Here is a 20,042-nt window from a genome sequence, read left to right on the forward strand (position 1 = left end):
GTTAGAACAGAGGAAAGGCTGGCTTATACACACTAGGTGCAGGAAGAGAAACAAAACAAGACTCTAATTATAAACTCCATGGAATATAGGCCTAGTCTACTCAATCGCTCCTCATATGTCAGTCCCTTCATCCCAGGGACCAATCTAGTGAACATTCGCTGTACTGTCTCCTTCCTTAAATATGGAGCCAAAACTGAGCACAGTATTTAATCTGAAATATTGCACAGTGGCAGCAATGTATACCATCTACAGAATGCATTTCAGCAACTCACCGAGGCTTTCGACAGCACCTTCAAACCCATGGCAGCAGGTGCATGGGAACACCACCACCTGCAAGTTCCTCTCCAAGCCTCAAAGCATCCTGCCTTGGAATAATATCGCTGTTTGTGCACGGTCATTGGGTCAAAATCCTGGAGCTCCCTCCCTAATAGCACTGTGGGTGTACCTATACCACATGCCCTGCCATCCATTCAAGGAGGCAGCACGGTAGCACAGTGGTTAGCACAGTTGCTTCACAGCTCCAGGGTCCCCGGTTCAATTCCCAACTTGGGTCACTGTGCGGAGTCTGCACATTCTCCCCATGTCTGCGTGGGTTTCCTCCGGGTGCTCCGGTTTCCTCCCACAGTCCAAAGATGTGCAGGGTTGGTGGATTGGCCATGATAAATTGCCCTTAGTGTCCAAAAAGGTGAAGAGAAGTTACTGGGTTACAGGGATAGGGTGGAGGCATGGGCAAGAGTATAGTGCTCTTTCCAAGGGCCAGTGCCGACTCGGTGGGCCGAGTGGCCCACTTCTGCACTGTAAATTCTATGATTCTCAAGGGCAAGTAAGGATGGACAATAAATGCTAGCCACATCCCATGAAAGAATAAATGAGAGCCCTGTATCATTGTAGTTGCCTGTGGAGAAGGAAACAGCACAAAGGATAAATTGGTAAATTGGGGAACAGGGTCGTGTTTCTGCCTTGCGCAGTGCGTGATGCAGAAGGCCAGGCGGTTTCCATGGTAACAGTGGAACCAGCCGCCAGCTCCCATCATGCCTCGCTCAGGGTGGGCGGGGCTTTCTATTAAAGACAAAATCTCGCGATAGTTCCCCCTCTTTCCACGGCCGCTCTTCATTTAGGTCGGTGAGCGTTTCCTTAGGGCTCCCGCACACTTGTCTCAAATTACCCTGCAAATCCGCTCGATATGGACGGGCGAGCGGCGGGGAGCGGGCGGTGGGGGTGAGATGCTCCCGATGCGAGTACCGATGCGCCCGGATGGCGACTGTGAGAGGATTGATCCGGGGTGGGGGGGTTTAACAGATGTCAGGTCGGGACCGGACTGAGTCTGCGCGCGTCGGCCTGGAGTGGGACTGGGCCACGCGCGCGCTCGTGGCGCCGTGTCCGGGGTGGGGAGCGGGTCTCGCGAGCCATCCCGGGCTGCGTTCCATTCTGCCCACTCGGGAGTGCCGAGCGCGCCCGCCCCCCCCCCCAAACCCTACTCGCCTCCCCACCTGGGTCCGGGCCGCGTTCCATTTCGACAAAATCGAACCGCCCCCGTTACTCTGTTGAATTTGTCCCTGGGCTGACATCCGCTGCCAGTGCTGCGGGTGTCTCTTTGCTCACCACAGTACAAAAAAAACATTGGCTAATTGCTGATTTTTCTCATTCCGATCAGAGACGGGCCATGTTCAGCAGCAGCGCCAAAATCGTGAAGCCTAATGGCGAAAAGCCGGACGAATTCGAATCTGGCATTTCCCAGGTAAGTCAGTACTGATTGCAAGATCTCTCCTACTTAGTACTCTGACGCATACTGTAGTGCAATTTCTAGTTTAAGTACCTAGCCTTGTATTGGTCATATGCTATGACCATAACGAATTTACGGCCATAACAGTACTAAAGAAAGCTGTACGGTCCATCACTAGAGCCTTATTCCATCCCCATCGCCCAGAATTTTTTATGAACTTATTTCTTCTGAACGTTTGGTCTGCAAGGCTGTGCGGTTACCTTTAGATATCTTATAGAACTGCATGAAGTAGGTTCTTGATTGTTAACGGCTTCAACTTTTATTGTAGGCTCTTCTGGAGCTAGAAATGAACTCCGACCTGAAGGCTCAGTTACGGGAGCTGAACATTACAGCTGCTAAGGTGGGTTTTCTGTGAAGTTGTCTTGACAATATTGTACTGGGCTAAGAGAATAGAATATTTTAATATATAAGTTCTTGGCAATTCATGTCGTAGGCCCAACCATATTCTGCTGCTTCATCAATGACCTACCTTCCATTAGGAGGCCCAAATTTGGGATGTTTGCTGATGATTGCATAATATTTAGCACTATTTGTGACCACTCCGATACTGAAGCAGTCCATGTCCAAATGCAGCAAGATCCAGTTTGACAAGTGGCAAGTAACATCATGCCACAAAATGTCAGACAATGGCCATCAGGAGAGAATTTGACCGTCTCCCCATGACATTCACTTGCATTACCATCGATCAATCCACCACCACCAACATCCAGTGGGGGGGCGTTACCATTGACCAGAAGCTGACATGAAGTAGCCATATAAGTTGGTACTGGACCAGGTCAAAGACTAGGAATCCTGCAGTGAGTATTTTGCCACCTGACTCCCCAGAGTATGTCTACTATCTACAAAATACAAGTCAGGAGTGTGATGGAATATTCTCCCCATGCCTGGATGAATGCAGCTTCAACGCCACTTGAAGCTTGACACCATCCAGGACAAAGCAGCTTGATTGTTTGACACCCCACCCACACACACTTATTTACTCCCTCCACCACTGACACAGTGTACCATTTACAAGGTGCACTGCAGGAACTCAAAAGACAATTACTAGAAAGACAATTACAGCCACCTGGAAGTTCCCCTCCAACCCTTCACTGCTGCTGGGTCAAAATTCTGGAAACCCCACTACAATCTAAAAATACTGGGTGTACCTACGCCGCATGGACCACAGTGGTTCCAAAAGGCAACTTGCCGCCACCATCTCTAGAGCACTTAGTGATGTGCAATAAATGCTATTATAGCCAGTGATGCTGTCATTACTACGGTAAAATGATATAGTGTAGATTTATTTGTTCAGGGCAGCACGGTAGTATTGTGGATAGCACAATTGCTTCACAGCTCCAGGGTCCCAGGTTCGATTCCGGCTTGGGTCACTGTCTGTGCGGAGTCTGCACGTCCTCCCCGTGTCTGCGTGGGTTTCCTCCGGGTGCTCCGGTTTCCTCCCACAGTCCAAGGATGCGCAGGGTAGGTGGATTGGCCATGATAAATTGCCCTTAATGTCCAAAATTGCCCTTGGTGTTGGGTGGAGGTGTTGAGTTTGGGTGGGGTGCTCTTTCCAAGAGCCGGTGCAGACTCGGGGGGGGGGGCGCGAATGGCCTCCTTCTGCACTGTAAATTCAATGATTAATCTAGGACAAAGGTTCGGCACAACATTGTGGGCCGAAGGGCCTGTTCTGTGCTGTATTTTCTATGTTCTATGATCCATGAATGACTAGAGAAAAAATATGCAATTAATTTGAGGCATTTTTTAAAACCCTGAGCTGCAGAAAACCATTCAGTGCATTATCTCTGTCGTGTTATAAATCCGAGCGTTCCAAAGATAATCCCAATGCCCTCCATAATTTTAAAATATACATGGGTCTAAATGCAAATACCCTTCACCAATCGGACGTAATTGTCATTTGATATTTCACTATCAAAACGTCATAATTTATACTGTTGCTGAATTTAAAAAGTAGTGTTGGTTCATCCGTTCTTTTTTGACACCTGTGTCCGTTTGTACTGTCTTTGTTGTTTATAATTGTGTGGTCAGCACTGCAAAATGCTACTCTAACTGTTGACCAGTGTTTTGTACAGTTAAACTGGGCTTCCGTTAGCATCCCTGTGGAGACCAATAACTCCTTTTTTAAAAATTCAAGCTTTAGCTAACAGCTGAAAGGATAACAAAAGATGTCATGTTGAAGACTGCAACACCAAATGTTATATTTGTCGGCAACATGTAATTTAAACCGCAGAACAGAACTTTGTTCTTTATTACATTTAACACAACTGAAAAAAATACCCTTCATGTATAAGAATACATTCAATTCAATTCCCCCTGCACCAGTTCAGAATGGACTTTCAATCTTTTCCTTTCCCTGCCTGGAAATATTTAATTCCAGAACTGTCTTTCATGGTTAGCTTTCCTGGAGATTTTGCCCTCTTGCTAAAGCTACGTGAATCTGGCATTGTGAATTACATTGGCCTTGTATGTGGGTAGAGATGCTTACTGGCAATCCTTCAGACTCCAACACTGTTATCTTGGAAGTAAAGCAGTTCAATGCAGCAGTTTGTAGTTTGACATTCTCATCAGTTCAGAGACTTTGCAGACACTCCGTCTCTCCACTGTAGCTTCTGACATTGTCTCCATGTGTATACATCTTTCCAGTAAAACAATCTTGTCCCTCTTTAAATCTTCCAACAATCAAACCGCCCAGGCTTGCTATGAGGAAGATTTCATAAAGGTCACATGACCCCTTCATTTTACTTTACATTAAAATAACATTTTGTTTCATACTAAAAGTAAATCTGGTATAGAGATATTTGTAGCCTGTCATAGGATCACATTTATAACTTGGAAGTTGTAATTGTGCATCGAATGCAACAGTTGGACTGAATTTGATCTTGTTGTAGCTTAAGTGGTTTGCAGCTGTTCTCTTTTGTGGTTTTATTTTCATTCCCTCTACACTCAAAAGAACAAAGAAATGTACAGCACAGGCCCATCGGCCCTCCAAGCCCGTGCCGACCATGCTGCCCGACTAAACTACAATCTTCTACACTTCCTGGGTCCGTATCCCTCTATTCCCGTCCTATTCATGTATTTGTCAAGATACCCCTTAAATGTCACTATCGTCCCTGCTTCCACCACCTCCTCCGGTAGCGAGTTCCAGACACCCACTACCCTCTGTGTAAAAAAAACTTGCCTCGTACATCTACTCTAAACGTTGCCCCTCTCACCTTAAACCTATGCCCCCTAGTAATTGACCCTTCTACCCTGGGAAAAAGCCTCTGACTATCCACTCTGTCTATGCCCCTCATAATTTTGTAGACCTCTATCAGGTCGCCCCTCAACCTCCTTCGTTCCAGTGAGAACAAACCAAATTTATTCAACCGCTCCTCATAGCTAATGCCCTCCATACCAGGCAACATTCTGGTAAATCTCTTCTGCACCCTCTCTAAAGCCTCCACATCCTTCTTGTAGTATGGCGACCAGAATTGAACACTATACTCCCAAGTGTGGCCTAACTAAGGTTCTTTACAGCTGTAACATGACTTGCCAATTCTTATACTCAATGTCCCGGCCAATGAATGAAAGCATGCCATATGCCTTCTTGACTACCTTCTCCACCTGTGTTGCCCCTTTCAGTGACCTGTGGACCTGTACACTTAGATCTCTCTGACTTTCAATACTCTTGAGGGTTCTACCATTCACTGTATATTCCCTACCTGCATTAGACCTTCCAAAATGCATTACCTCACATTTGTCTGGATTAAACTCCCATCTGCCATCTCTCCACCCAAGTCTCCAAACAATCTAAATCCTGCTGTATCCTCTGACAGTCCTCATCGCTATCCGCAATTCCACCAACCTTTGTGTCGTCTGCAAACTTACTAATCAGACCAGTTACATTTTCCTCCAAATCATTTATATATACTACAAAGAGCAAAGGTCCCAGCACTGATCCCTGTGGAACACCACTGGTCACAGCCCTCCAGTTAGAAAAGCATCCTTCCATTGCTACTCTCTGCCTTCTATGACCTAGCCAGTTCTGTATCCACCTTGCCAGCTCACCCCTGATCCCGTGTGAACAAAGAAATGTACAGCACAGGAACAGGCCCTTCGGCCCTCCAAGCCCGTGCCGACCATGCTGCCCGACTAACTACAATCTTCTACACTTCCTTGGTCCGTATCCCTCTATTACCATCCTATTCATGTATTTGTCAAGATGCCCCTTAAATGTCACTATCGTCCCTGCTGCCACCACCACCTCCGGTAGTGAGTTCCAGGCACCCACTACCCTCTGCGTAAAAAAACTTGCCTCGTACATCTACTCTAAACCTTGCCCCTCTCACCTTAAACCTATGCCCCTGAGTAATTGACCCCCTCTACACCGTGGAAAAGCCTCTGACTATCCACTCTGTCTATGCCCCTCATAATTTTGTAGACCTCTATCAGGTCGCCCCTCAAACCTCCTTCGTTCCAGTGAGAACAAACCGAGTTTATTCACCTTTTGTACTAGTCTACCGTGAGGGACCTTGTCAAAGGCCTTACTGAAGTCCATATAGACAACATCCACTGCCCTACCTGCATCAATCATCTTTGTGACCTCCTCGAAAAACTCTATCAAATTAGTGAGACACGACCTCCCCTTCACAAAACCATGCTGTCTCTCACTAATACGTCCATTTGCTTCCAAATGGGAGTAGATCCTGTCTCGACGAATTCTCTCCAGTAATTTCCCTACCACTGAAGTAAGGCTCACCGGCCTGTAGTTCCCTGGATTATCCTTGCTACCCTTCTTAAACAGAGGAACAACATTGGCTAGTCTCCAGTCCTCCGGGACATCACCTGAAGACAGTGAGGATCCAAAGATTTCTGTCAAGGCCTCAGCAATTTCCTCTCCAGCCTCCTTTCGTATTCTGGGGTAGATCCCATCAGGCCCTGGGGACTTATCTACCTTAATATTTTTTAAGACGCCCAACACCTTGTCTTTTTGGATCTCAATGTGACCCAGGCTATCTACACACCCTTCTCCAGACTCAACATCTACCAATTCCTTCTCTTTGGTGAATACTGAGGCAAAGTATTCATTTAGTACCTCACCCATTTCCTCTGGCTCCACACATAGATTCCCTTGCCTATCCTTCAATGGGCCAACCCTTTCCCTGGTTACCCTCTTGCTTTTTATGTACGTGTAAAAAGCCTTGGGATTTTCCTTAACCCTATTTGCCAATGACTTTTCGTGACCCCTTCTAGCCCTCCTGACTCCTTGCTTAAGTTCCTTCCTACTTTCCTTGTATTCCACACAGGCTTCATCTGTTCCCAGCCTTTTAGCCCTGACAAATGCCTCCTTTTTCTTTTTGACGAGGCCTACAATATCTCTCGTTATCCAAGGTTCCCGAAAATTGCCGTATTTATCCTTCTTCCTCACAGGAACATGCCGGTCCTGAATTCCTTTCAACTGACACTTGAAAGCCTCCCACATGTCAGATGTTGATTTGCCCTCAAACATCTGCCCCCAATCTAGGTTCTTCATTTCCCGCCTAATATTGTTATAATTAGCCTTCCCCCAATTTAGCACATTCATCCTAGGACCACTCTTATCCTTGTCCACCAGCACTTTAAAACTTACTGAATTGTGGTCACTGTTCCCGAAATGGTCCCCTACTGAAACTTCTACCACCTGGCCGGGCTCATTCCCCAATACCAGGTCCAGTACCGCCCCTTCCCCAGTTGGACTGTCTACATATTGTTTTAAGAAGCCCTCCTGGATGCTCCTTACAAACTCTGCCCTGTCTAAGCTCCTGGCACTAAGTGAGTCCCAGTCAATATTGGGGAAGTTGAAGTCTCCCATCACCACAACCCTGTTGTTTTTACTCTTTTCCAAAATCTGTCTACCTATCTGCTCCTCTATTTCCCGCTGGCTGTTGGGAGGCCTGTAGTAAACCCCCAACATTGTGACTGCACCCTTCTTATTCCTGATCTCTACCCATATATCCTCACTGCCCTCTGAGGTGTCCTCCCGTAGTACAGCTGTGATATTCTCCCTAACCAGTAGCGCAACTCCGCCACCCCTTTTACGTCCCCCTCTATCCCGCCTGAAACATCTAAATCCTGGAACGTTTAGCTGCCAATCCTGCCCTTCCCTCAACCAGGTCTCTGTAATGGCAACAACATCATAGTTCCAAGTACTAATCCAAGCTCTAAGTTCATCTGCCTTACCCATAATACTTCTTGCATTAAAACATATGCACTTCAGGCCACCAGACCCGCTGTGTTCAGCAATTTCTCCCTGTCTGCTCTGCCTCAGAGCCACACTGTCCCTATTCCCTAGTTCTCCCTCAATGCTCTCACCTTCTGACCTATTGCTCCCGTGCCCACCCCCCTGCCATACTAGTTTAAACCCTCCCGTGTGACACTAGCAAATCTCGCGGCCAGGATATTTATGCCTCTCCAGTTTAGATGCAACCCGTCCTTGTATAGGTCACACCTGCCCCGGAAGAGCTCCCAGTGGTCCAGATAACGGAAACCCTCCCTCCTACACCAGCTGTTTAGCCACGTGTTTAGCTGCTCTATCTTCCTATTTCTAGCCTCACTGGCACGTGGCACAGGGAATAATCCCGAGATTACAACCCTAGAGGTCCTGTCTTTTAATTTTCTGCCTAGCTCCCTGATCTCCTGCTGCAGGACCTCATGCCCATTCCTGCCTATGTCGTTAGTACCAATATGTACAACGACCTCTGCCTGTTTGCCCTCTCCCTTCAGGATGCCCTCTACCCGTTCGGAGACATCCTGGAGCCTGGCACCAGGGAGGCAACATACCATCGTGGAGTCTCTTTCACGCCCACAGAAGTGCCTATCTGTGCCCCTGACTAGAGTCCCCTATTACTATTGCTCTTCTGCGCTTTGACCTTCCCTTCTGAACATCAGAGCCAGCCGTGGTGCCACTGCTCTGGCTGCTGCTGTTGCTGTTTTCCCCTGATAGGCTATACCCCCGACAGTATCCAAAGGGGTATACCTGTTCGAGAGGGGGACAACCGCAGGGGATTCCTGCACTGACTGCCTGCCCTTTCTGGTGGTCACCCATTTCTCTGCCTGCACCTTGGGTGTGACCACATTTATATAACTGCGATCTATGACGCTTTCCGCCACCTGCATGCTCCTAAGGGCATCCAATTGCTGCTCCAACCGAACCATGCGATCTGTGAGGAGCTCCAGTTGGGTGCACTTTCTGCAGATGAAGCCATCCGGGACGCTGGAAGCCTCCCGGACCTGCCACATCTCACAGTCAGAGCACTGCACCCCTCTAACTGACATCGCGTCAATTAATTAGTAAATTAAAATTATAAGTTAAAAAATTTATTTTTTAATTTTTTAACGTTACTGTTAACTATCTGTTTCCTAGCACTAGATTTCTACTATAAATGTGAAAGCTAAATATAGTACTCTCTGATCTCTGGCTTAGATACCCCTCTAAATTATAACTAAGTAATTATGTTTAATTAGTTACCAATGCTTAATTTTTTTTAATTTAGTGTAGATTCCCAACCAGCCACTCGGGTCACAGCTTTTCTGTGATGTCACTTCAGTTTCCACCCCCCCACACACACAATTTGAAAAGGTAATAAAAGTAAAAATGAGTAAAAATCACTTACTTACCTTCTGAGGGTCTTCGATGTTCTCAGGTTCTCTCCCTGACAGAGACTGCTCCTCCTCTGAACGGCTCCCGAAACGAGCCCGCTCTTTTTAAATCTCCGCTCCGACTCGCAGCTCCCACGCTTTTTAAATCTCCCGGCTGTCTCTCCTCTCACGCTGTTTTCAATGTCCCGGCTCTCTCTCCTCTCACGCTGTTTTCAATGTCCCGGCTCTCTCTCCTCCCGCGCTTTTAAAATCTCCTGGCTCTCTCTCCTCCCGCGCTGTTTTCAATGTCCCGGCTCTCTCCTCCCACGCTGTTTTCAACGTCCCGGCTCTCCCGCGCTATTTTCAATGTCCCGGCTCTCTCTCCTCTCGCGCTGGTTTCACTGTCCCGTCTCTCTCTCCTCTCGCGCTGGTTTCACTGTCCCGTCTCTCTCTCCTCTCGCGCTGTTTTCACTGTCCCAGCTGTCTCTCTTCCCGCGCTGTTTTCACTCCCTTGTGATGGTTCTACAATTGTGGTGGCTGTCCTTTATCTTTCAAATAGCCATTATCTCTGTGGAGTTGGAGTGAGTTCTGACTGACAACTGGGCTTGGGTCCAGTGGCTATTGTTCCAGTTGAGAGTTAAATAGTCAAGAGCGAGCTCACTCTGGATTATTTCAGTATTGCTGCTATTGAAATTTTGTGATTGCGATGGTAAAGCAAGTGGAGGGGCAACTTAATAGAGGTGGTTAAAATTATGAATGGATTTAATAGTGGATACAGAGACTTTACTTGTAGGGAAGGAGATTAGAGGCCATCGATATTGGATGGAGACTAAGGAATCCAAGAGTGAATTCAGTGATGGAAAAGGGACTTCTCTCTCCCAAAGAGATGTAAGAATGTGGAATTTTCAACCGCAGGGAATGGTTGAAGCAAACAGTAAAGATCTATTTTTTTATATATAAATTTTAGAGTACCCAATTCATTTTTTCCAATTAAAGGGCAATTTAGCGTGGCCAATCCACCTACGCTGCACATCTTTGGATGGTGGGACAAAACCCACGCAAATGCGGAGAGAAATCTCCTGGCTCTCTCTCCTGCGCTGTTTTCAATGTCCTGGCTCTCTCCTCCCGCGCTTTTAAAATCTCCCGGCTGTCTCTCCTCCCGCGAACACTCCACACGAACAGTGACTCAGAGCCGGGATTGATTCATTAATTGCAAAATGAATTGGATACTCCTTTTAAAAAAAAAATAAAATAATAAATAAATAAAAAAAAATAAAAAAATTTTAAATAAATTTTTTTTAAACATGTGTGCCATTTGGGCAGCACAGTGGCCCAGTGGTTAGCATTGCAGCCTCACGGCGCCAAGGTCCCAGGTTCAATCCCGGCTCTGGGTCACTGTCCGTGTGGAGTTTGCACATTCTCCCCGTGTTTGCGTGGGTTTCACCCCCACAACCCAAAGATGTGCAGGGTAGGTAGATTGGCCACATTAAATTGCCCATTTATTTGAAAAAAAAATGAATTGGATACTCTTTTAAAAAAAATTTCTTTTAATGTGCCACTGAGCATCGTACAATCTGTTGGATGATGTGCCTGTTATTATTGAATAGATGTGTAAACATAATGTGATTATGGATATCGGCTTTGCAGCAGTACCGAGGCTGAGTTGGAACATTAGAATGTTAAGTATGAGTCCTAATGGATGGAAAGTATTGGTTGGGGGTCAAATTGAGCAATGGCTGTCGTTAATGGTGCAGTTGGCAGGATATGGCATTTGAAGATTCATTCACTGACCATAACAGAGCATGTGAGATCATTGACTTTCCTTTGGTACTGTATCTAGGCCCTTGGAGTTGCTCAGCAGTTTTTGTGTTTATTCCCTTTTAAACCGTGCAGGCTAGCTTTAACTGATGCTGGCCCCTTAAATCACTAGATGCACAACAGAATTATTGAAGTGAGTGGCATTTGTGGTCCCCATGCCCCTTTGTGTTATTAAATTTGGCTCTGCTGTCTTCAGGCTGTTACTCAGATATTTGGGGGCATGCCATAGTTAGTTCAATCTGAAATGGGTGGGGATGCTTTACTATATTTAAAGGTTAATTTGTATTTTGTGTTAAATTGAAAACATGCGCATTGTATAATTTAGTGACAACGTTTTTTTTTTATATGTGCACTGTTCTGGGAAAATACTGTTATCAATATTCTTGAGGGAACATGGGGTGCTGTCAATTTGTTTTTCAGATTTCACTATTCAATTTTTAAAATGTATAGTTCATTTTTAAAATGGCTGTCTTGTTAATAGGAAATTGAAGTTGGCAGTGGCAGAAAAGCAATCATTATCTTTGTGCCAGTACCCCAACTGAAGTCTTTTCAGAAGATCCAGGTGCGACTTGTTCGAGAGCTTGAAAAGAAATTCAGTGGTAAACACGTTGTCTTCATTGCACAGGTAAAATCAAGTTTTGAATTTGCTGTGAAATTTAGCCTGTAGTTCTACCGTTGCTGTATGGACTTATTAAAACGGATGCTGCTCCTTTTGTCTATAGAGGAGAATTCTGCCAAAACCGACCAGAAAAAGTAGAAACAAGAACAAGCAGAAGCGTCCCAGAAGGTGATTTTTTTAAATGTTTGTACATTCCGTGAAATGGCACAGCAGAAATGATTTGGCACATCATTTGGTGTCTTATTACAGATTGCTGGGGAAAGTGATCGAGTAACAGTAGACCACTGGTGTAGTAAAAAGCATGTGGTTAAGATGGATTTGATAGGGTGAGTTAGATTAGGACATTGACTTGCTAAGGTTGCTGGTTGCATGTTTGGTTACACTGCACTTAATGCAACATTGTATAAAAATGTAGAAATTTAGTTTAGAAGCCATCGGTTGACTTGCAAAGAAAGTGGAATTAATTGGACAGCTTATCAAAACTAGCCAGATATACAAAAGCGGCTTGTAATAACTTTGCAAGTGTGTGCCAATAAAGAGTAGCTGGAGTAAACACCTGTCCTTTAGAAGAAGAGACAGGTGAAGTTATGGGTAATGAGGAAATAGAAGAAACATTGATGAAAGAAAGAACATATTGCATACCAGAATTGGAGGGTAATCTGGCTACCAGAAAGCCTGAGGTAATTAAGGTAATTAATACTAGCAGAGGAAAAAGTGCTGGAGAGATGAAAATCTGACCAACCCCCAGGATCCGATGGCTACATCTTGGTGATTTAAAAACGAAAACTGCAGTGATAATATTCTCTGCTTATGATTTTCCAAAACTCCATATTCTGGAACATTCCTTGCAGATTGGAAGTTGGCAAATGTGATGTTGCTGTTGGGGGTAGCACAGTGGTTAGCACTTTTGCCACCCCCAACAAGAGCGACATCACACTTGCCAACTTCCAAACTGTTGCTTCACAGCACCAGGAACCTGGGTTCGATTCCCGGCTTGGGTCACTGTCTGTGCGGAGTCTGCACGTTTTCCCCATGTCTGCGTGGCTTTCCTCCGGGTGCTCTGGTTTCCTCCCACAGTCTAAAGATGTGACAGTTAGGTGGATTGGTCATGCTAAATTGCCCTTCATGTCCAATGGGTAGGTGGGGTTACGGGGAGAGGGTGGAGGTGTGTGCTTAAGTAGGGTGCTCTTTCCAGGGCCAAACTTGTAGATGGAGTTGGAACCAAATTTTGACACGCTGTCGTGTGTGTACAGGGAGTAGAGTAGGGGGCTAAGTACGCAGCCTTTCGGGGCCATGGTATTGAGGACTATTGTGGGGGAGGTGTTGTTCATTTTTACTGATTGTGGTCTGTGGGTCAGAAAGTCGAGGATCCAGTTGCAGAGTGGGGAGCCAAGTCCTAGGTTTTGGAGCTTTGATATGACCTTGGCTGGGATTATGGTGTTGAAGGTGGAGCTGTAGTCAATAAATAGGAGTCTAATGTAGGAGTCCTTGTTGTCAAGATGCTCTAGGGATGAGTGTAGGGCCTCTGAATCTTTGAATTCTTTATCCCAGTGGATTGCAGATGCTTCATAATTGAATGTATTTAAGGGTGAGTTACAGTTTTGGTCTGGTTGGGGGTGGAGAGAAGGAAAGGGAAATGGCTATGGGGATTGGGAAAGTGGAGTTAAAGCCCAAGATCAGCATGATTGTGTTGCATTGTATTGGAAAAGCAAGCTTTAGCAATGTCTATTCTTGCTCCTATTTCTTATGTTCTTGAGTGTGAATGGCTAGTGTTGGCCTCCTGCAGTATGAATGTTCCAGAAAGTGATGGCCAAGCATTAAGTTTTCCATACAAAGAGTCCTTTCCAGGCATTAATGTCACAGAGGAAGTGCAGTGTTTTGAAGTATTCTTTAAAATTTTTTCAATTGGTAATACGGAGGACCAAATATTAAAGTCTCAAGTCTCCTAGATCGGCTGGCCATAGCAGTAATTTTGTGGGGCATCCTGCAAATAATTGATCCCTGCTTGAACACTCAGTCAACTATCCAAAGAAAAGCATTTGGGGAAGCTCATTTATTAACCTGCTGCAACATTGTTGAGTCAATAAAATTCAGAAAATGGAGACTGGAATCTTGCCTGGTGTATCCTTTGATTCGGAAACTATTTGCTGTGCAATTTATCCCCAAGAGTGCCCAAGGGAGATTTAAAGTAGGTGGTTTTGGTCCTTAATGGGTGCCGAATACTGGAGAAAAACTGTAATATCAAGTTACTACCAGTTAAAATTTTTAGTTTGTTTATTACTTTAAACTAAATTTTTCATCTAAAGATCTAAGTTTTCTCTTTCAGCCGTACGTTGACTGCTGTGCATGATGCTATTCTTGAAGACTTGGTTTTCCCGAGTGAAATTGTGGGCAAGAGAATTCGTGTGAAACTGGATGGTACAAGGCTTATCAAAGTTCATTTGGACAAGGCACAACAGAACAATGTAGAACACAAAGTGAGTTTCCCGTAAACCCCAAAATGCAGGTGCATGCTGCTCCAATGCATTTGTGCTGCTCCAATGCATTTGTGCAGTTCCTCGTTATTCATTATTTATGAGGAATTACCTTGCGTTCGACGTGACTTCCGATGATGCTGTGTTCTAATTTATAGTTACTGCAGGGAATTCTGTTTAGTTTATGCTACAATTGAAACCTGTGCTTATTGACCTTATTTATTTAATTTGAAACTTCTCAATGTGGATATCCAAAGTCAAATTTATGTACTGTGTAAGTTTAAGGGGCAGCTAATGCTGTCATTAAACAGCTAATGATTTTTAATGGGGGGGGTCGATTTAGCTTACTTGGCTAGACAACTGGTTTGTGATGCAGGGTGAGGCCAGCAGCGTGGGTTCAATTCCCTTAAAGGCTGAGATTATTCGTGCTCCTTGAGGTGTGGCGATTCTCAGGTTAAAATCACCAGTCAAAGGGGAAAGCATCTGGGACTATTGTGACTTTACCTTACCTTGGATATTATGCTTGTAATTCTGGAGGATCACAAGGGGTTGTCTAGTCAATTTCGTACTCTGCTTGGATTTCCCTAGCTCTGGTCACTCCTTCGATGTTAATGTTAAACTTACAATATGACGGTTCAGTAAAATTATACCTATTTCTAGCAATTGCCATGCTGCTGACAATTTTTAAAATTCACTTGTGGGATGTTATTGCAAACCCATCCTTCGCTGAGTCGTTTGCTAGTCCATTTCCGAGTCCGCTACATTGCCCTTGGGAGACTCTTGAATTACATTGCCATGCATGTGATGTGGCTTTATATAATTCCTTCCTGAAGGACAATGGTGAACCAGATGAGTTGAGAGACCAAACGTAGATTTGTTTTATTTCCGAAAAAGTCACCAGGTGTTTTGCAGGGTTTTTAATTTCCCTCAGCCACTATGCTATTTTGTAAATTGACGTCCCAAGTAAAGATAAACATTGAAGCTTCTTGTAGTCTCAAGTATTATGTGGAAACTACAAATGAGAAGAACTGTGACACCATTACACATCTAAATTACCGTGGTGGAGTTTGCAGGGGTGGCACTGCTGCCTCACTGTGCCAGGGACCCGGTTTCGATTCCGGCCTCTAGTTACTGTCTGTGTGGAGTTTGCACGTTGTTCCCGTGTCTGTGGGTTTCCTCTCTCAGTCCAAAGATGTGCAGGTTGGGTGGATTGGCCATGCTAAATTGTCCTTAGTGTCCAAAGGTGTGCAGGTTAGGTAGGGTTACAAGGAGAGAGGGTGGGGCAGTAGTGGGTCTTTGTAGGGTGCTCTTTTGGAGGTCGGTGCAGACTCAGTGGGTTGAATGGCCTCCTGCATTATGGGGGGATTCTATGAGGGTGGCCGGGTTTTGTTAATGTTTTGAATATTTGGAATCTTGGAACTTGTTATTGAAGACAGTCTTTTTGTCTGAGTTCCAAAGATTGAAGGTTACACATTATGGTGCTGAGTGAGTGGGCTTTATTTTATTTCTCATCTACATGCTACTCTTTGGTGACATCTAAAAACAAACTTTTCACATGTATGCTGATGTCTTCCAGCTCTATATCTCAATTCCCCAATTGTTGCTAAACTACCAGGCTGCTTATCTGACATCTATTCCCTGGCCGCTGACTCAGTCCAGCCTCCTGGAAACTGAGAGTTTGAACCAGACTGCTTACAACCTTAGTGTCGTATTTGACCCGGAGGTGTGCTGTTGATCACCTGTCTATGCCGACACTGTTTCCATTTCCATAATATCGCTTGATTCCACCTCTGCTAATTTACTTTGGAAACCTTCATCCATACTTTTGTTCGCTCTGGTCTGACTATTTCGGTGCACTCCTGGATGGCTTCCTGCATCTAACAGTGCTGTGCTTGTGGTGTCCACTGGCTCTTGGTCAAGCAACACTTGGTTATTTTCAAATTCAAAAGGACAGCACGGTAGCACAGTGGTTTAGCACAATTGCTTCACAGCTCCAGGGTCCCAGGTTTGATTCCTGGCTTGGGTCACTGTCTGTGCGGAGTCTGCACGTTCTCCCTGTGTCTGAGTGGGTTTCCTCCAGGTGCTTCAGTTTCCTCCCACGGTCCAAAGACATGCAGGTTAGGTGGATTGGCCATGCTAAATTGCCCATAGTGTCCAAAAAGGTTAGGTGGGGTTGCGGGGATAGAATTTACAGTGCAGAAGGAGGCCACTCTGCCTATCGAGTCTGCACCGGTTCCTGGAAAGAGCACCCTACCCAAGGTCAACACCTCCACCCTATCCCCATAACCCAGTAACCCCACCCAACACTAAGGGCAATTTATCATGGCCAATCCATTCTGCAATAATTTCTTTCAGCGCTAAACTTTCATTTTTGTTAATCCATTTAACTAGTTGATTTAGTTATCTGATGGATATATTTTTTTCCTTTCTAGGTGGATACATTTTCTGCTGTCTACAAGAAACTAACTGGCAAAGATGTTGTATATGAATTCCCAGAGTTCCAACTGTAAATTGTTCAGAATGGCTTAAATAAAAAAATAAAAACAATTGGTCATATTTGTCGTTGTAATTGTACTTTTGTTTTTAAAATTGCAAAGATGTTTGGTTCCTCTTGCGAATTGAATCGATCTCTGCTCATTCTGGTTAATAATCTTTATTGTCACAAATAGGCTTACATTAACACTGAAATTAAGTTACTGTGAAAAGCCCCTAGTCGCCACATTCCGGCGCCTGTTCGGGTACACGGAGAATTCAGAATATCCAATTCACCTAACAGCATGTCTTTTGGGACTTGTGGGGGAAACCAGAGCACCCGGAGGAAACCCGTGCAGACTCCGCCTGGAATTGAACCTGGGACCCTGGTGCCACTCGAGTGTTTGTGGCTTATGCAATTGAAGTTTCTGGTCAACTTTGAACCTGAGGATGTTGGTGGGGCTTCAGCAATGGGCATGCCATTGAATGTCATGGGGTGGGGGAGGTGTTTAGTTTCTCGTTGGAGGTGATTGTTGCCTGTCATTTGCTCAGCATGAATGTTTCTGGATTTTAAAACTTCACGTTCCGGTGTGAAGGCGAGTCTTGATCCTGAAATTGCAGGTTTGAAAACCTCTATGTAAAGGACAACTGTAAATTGAGCAAGATTTGAAAACTCTTGTCATGTAGCTACTGTGTCAGTTTTGTTTAACTCCCAAGCAAAAGGATGCTAGTTATGAAGAAGCATCGTATTCGACTTGAGCCTGCTCTGTCATTTAATAAGATCATGGCTAGGATTTGGTAGTAACCTGAAATCTGCATCCGACCTACTTCCGATAACCAATCACCCCCTTGTTTACCAAGAATCTATCCAACTTTGCCTTAAAAATATCTAAAGACTGTTTCCACCGTCTTCGCAGGAACCGTTCCAAAGACTCTTGCTCCTCTTGAGGAAAATAAATTGCCTTATCTGTTTCAAATGCGTGTCCCCAGTTCTAGATTCTTCCACAAGAAGAAACATCCCCTCCACATTCACCCTGTCAAGATCCCTCAGGATCTTTATGTTTCATTCAAGTCATCTCTTGCTCTTCTAAGCTCCAGCACATACAAGCCCACCCTATCCAATCTTTCCTCATAAGACACCCCACTCATTCCCGGTATTAATCTGGTAAACCATCTCTGAATTCCTTCCAACACGTTTCCATCCTTCCTTAAATAAGGAGACCAATGTTGCACCCAGTACTCCAGATGTGATCTCACTGAAGCATAATTTAAATTTTGTATTCCATTCCCCTTGCAGTAAATGATAGCAATTATACCTGCATACTAGCCGTTAGCGATACATGCACGAAGACACCGATTCCTCTGCATCTGGGAGCTCTGCAATCTCGCCATTCTGATAATGTGCTGCTTTTTTTTCTCCCTGCCAAAATGGACAAATTCACGGATCTTTGTAGCCTCCTGCTCTCTTCACAGTTTACTTCCCTAACTATCTTTGGGCATCATCAAATTTTTCAACCATCCCAAGTCATTTATATAAATTGTAAACCATTAATTGTTTACTCCCTTCAGATGCGGCCAGACCTGAGGTTCCCCAGCATTTTCTGTTTTTATTTTGTATCCACAGTATTTGGCTTTTATTTTGATGCTAGTATCCAGTAGGGGGTGTGTTTCTGCGTTGGCCTTCACCATCCATTCCTAGATTCTAAGGAACAAATGTTTTGTCATTTGAGCTAATGCAGACTGCACAAAGCTGCTCCAAAGTCTACTTGGGTATCCTCTGACGTGGTTGTATCAAAGCATTTGGAGGAAAATCTTTAGGTAAGAGTTTTGCATTTCCCTCCTGAAAACAGTGACTTGTGTTGTATAATTTAGGGTTAGAATTTATTTGTTCACTCTTGTGTGGCAATTCTGAGGAACATAAACGAGAGGAGGAATAGGCCATTCAGCCACTCGCGCCTGCGCCGCAGTGTCAAATCTGCATCCGCCCGAACCCCAATAATCTTATCACACCCTTGCTTACCAAGAATCTAGCTATCACTGCCTTAAAAATGTCCACAGATGCTGCTTCCACCACCTTTTCAGGATCAGAGCTCCAAAGGTATGACCCTCTGAGAAAGATATTTAATAATAACCTTTTTATTGTCACCAGTTTGAAGTTACTGTGAAAAGCTCCTAGTCGCCACATTCTGCCGCCTGTTTGGGTAAGCTGGTACGGGAATTGAACCCATGCTGCTCGCCTTGTTCATCACAAACCAGCCATCTAACCCTTTGAACTAAACCAGCCCTATTTTGTTTCATCTCTGGTTTAAATGGGAAACCCGACCCCTCTTTTTAACAGTGAGCCTTAGTTCTAGGTTCTCCCACAAGAGGAAACATCCTGTCAACATCAACCTCTCAAGACTCCCTTTTTCGTGTTTCAATCAAATTGCCTCTTACTCTTAACTTCAGCAGATACAAACCAAGCCTGCCCAACGTTTCCGAATCGGGCAACCCACCTGTTCCAGGTATGGAGTCTGGTGAACCTTCTCTGAACTGTTTCCACCACATTTACATTCTTCCTTCAATATGGTGACGGACTGGCATGAGCCAAAGCTGTGGACTGGCTGGCTGACATACCACGAATTTCTCCAAATGGAGAAATAAAAATGTCATCTGGGGGTTGGAGGAGGGCTTCCACAAAACGTGGGGGCCATTCACCCGACTGACCTGTTTGTAGCCAGCAGCCAATAAACCAAAGGACTGGGGGGGGGAGACACAGTCAATTGAAGGGGGGTGGAGGGAAACAAAGTGGCACAGAACCCAACCTTCCTAACACAACAATATGCATAGCACCTTGCTGCCCTGAAAAGTCCAGGTTGGAAGACCTAGCGAATGAAGAAGGCACAGCAGACTGGGAGGGGGGAGGGGGGGGGAGTTGGGAACAGGAGATCTAGACAATTGGCCCCTGCTGAAAAACATGACATTGTAACTGATGTATATAGTGAAAACCGGTGTGTATAGAACATAGAGTGCAGAAGGAGGCCATTCGGCCCATCGAGTCTGCACCGACCCACCTAAGCCCCCACTTCCACCCTATCTCTGTAACCTATTAACCCCTTCTAACCTTTTTTTTGGCCACTAAGGGCAATTTATCATGGCCAGTCCACCTAACCTGCACGTTTTTGGACTTTGGGAGGAAACTGGAGCACCCAGAGGAAACCCATATAGTTTCTGTGTGTGTTCACGTTCATCTTTGCTCTGCGTAAAAAGAAAAACCCTAATCACGTTTTTAAAAAAAAAC

At 45.0% G+C, this 20,042-nt stretch overlaps 1 protein-coding gene across 1 annotated transcript; it reads left to right on the forward strand.

Moving 5' to 3' along the window:
• The first annotated feature begins 1,654 nt into the window (after positions 1 to 1,654).
• Positions 1,655 to 16,846, forward strand: rps7 (ribosomal protein S7). Its single transcript, XM_072498696.1, has 6 exons — positions 1,655 to 1,738; positions 2,052 to 2,123; positions 11,679 to 11,822; positions 11,920 to 11,984; positions 14,143 to 14,293; positions 16,723 to 16,846. Exons 1-6 carry the CDS (start codon positions 1,664 to 1,666, stop codon positions 16,798 to 16,800), a joined length of 585 nt encoding a protein of 194 aa, XP_072354797.1. The 5' UTR covers positions 1,655 to 1,663; the 3' UTR covers positions 16,801 to 16,846.
• The last annotated feature ends 3,196 nt before the right edge of the window (positions 16,847 to 20,042 follow it).

This window comes from Scyliorhinus torazame, chromosome 4 (assembly GCF_047496885.1).
Source record: "Scyliorhinus torazame isolate Kashiwa2021f chromosome 4, sScyTor2.1, whole genome shotgun sequence".
NCBI lineage: Eukaryota > Metazoa > Chordata > Chondrichthyes > Carcharhiniformes > Scyliorhinidae > Scyliorhinus > Scyliorhinus torazame.

Bases quoted from the DNA above. Each gene is read 5' to 3' on its own strand.
- rps7 (XM_072498696.1), top strand. From the start codon at position 1,664: ATGTTCAGCAGCAGCGCCAAAATCGTGAAGCCTAATGGCGAAAAGCCG. The intron at 11,823-11,919 runs GTAAAATCAAGT...TTTTGTCTATAG, and splicing joins ACGTTGTCTTCATTGCACAG to AGGAGAATTCTGCCAAAACC. The intron at 11,985-14,142 runs GTGATTTTTTTA...TTTCTCTTTCAG, and splicing joins AAGCAGAAGCGTCCCAGAAG to CCGTACGTTGACTGCTGTGC.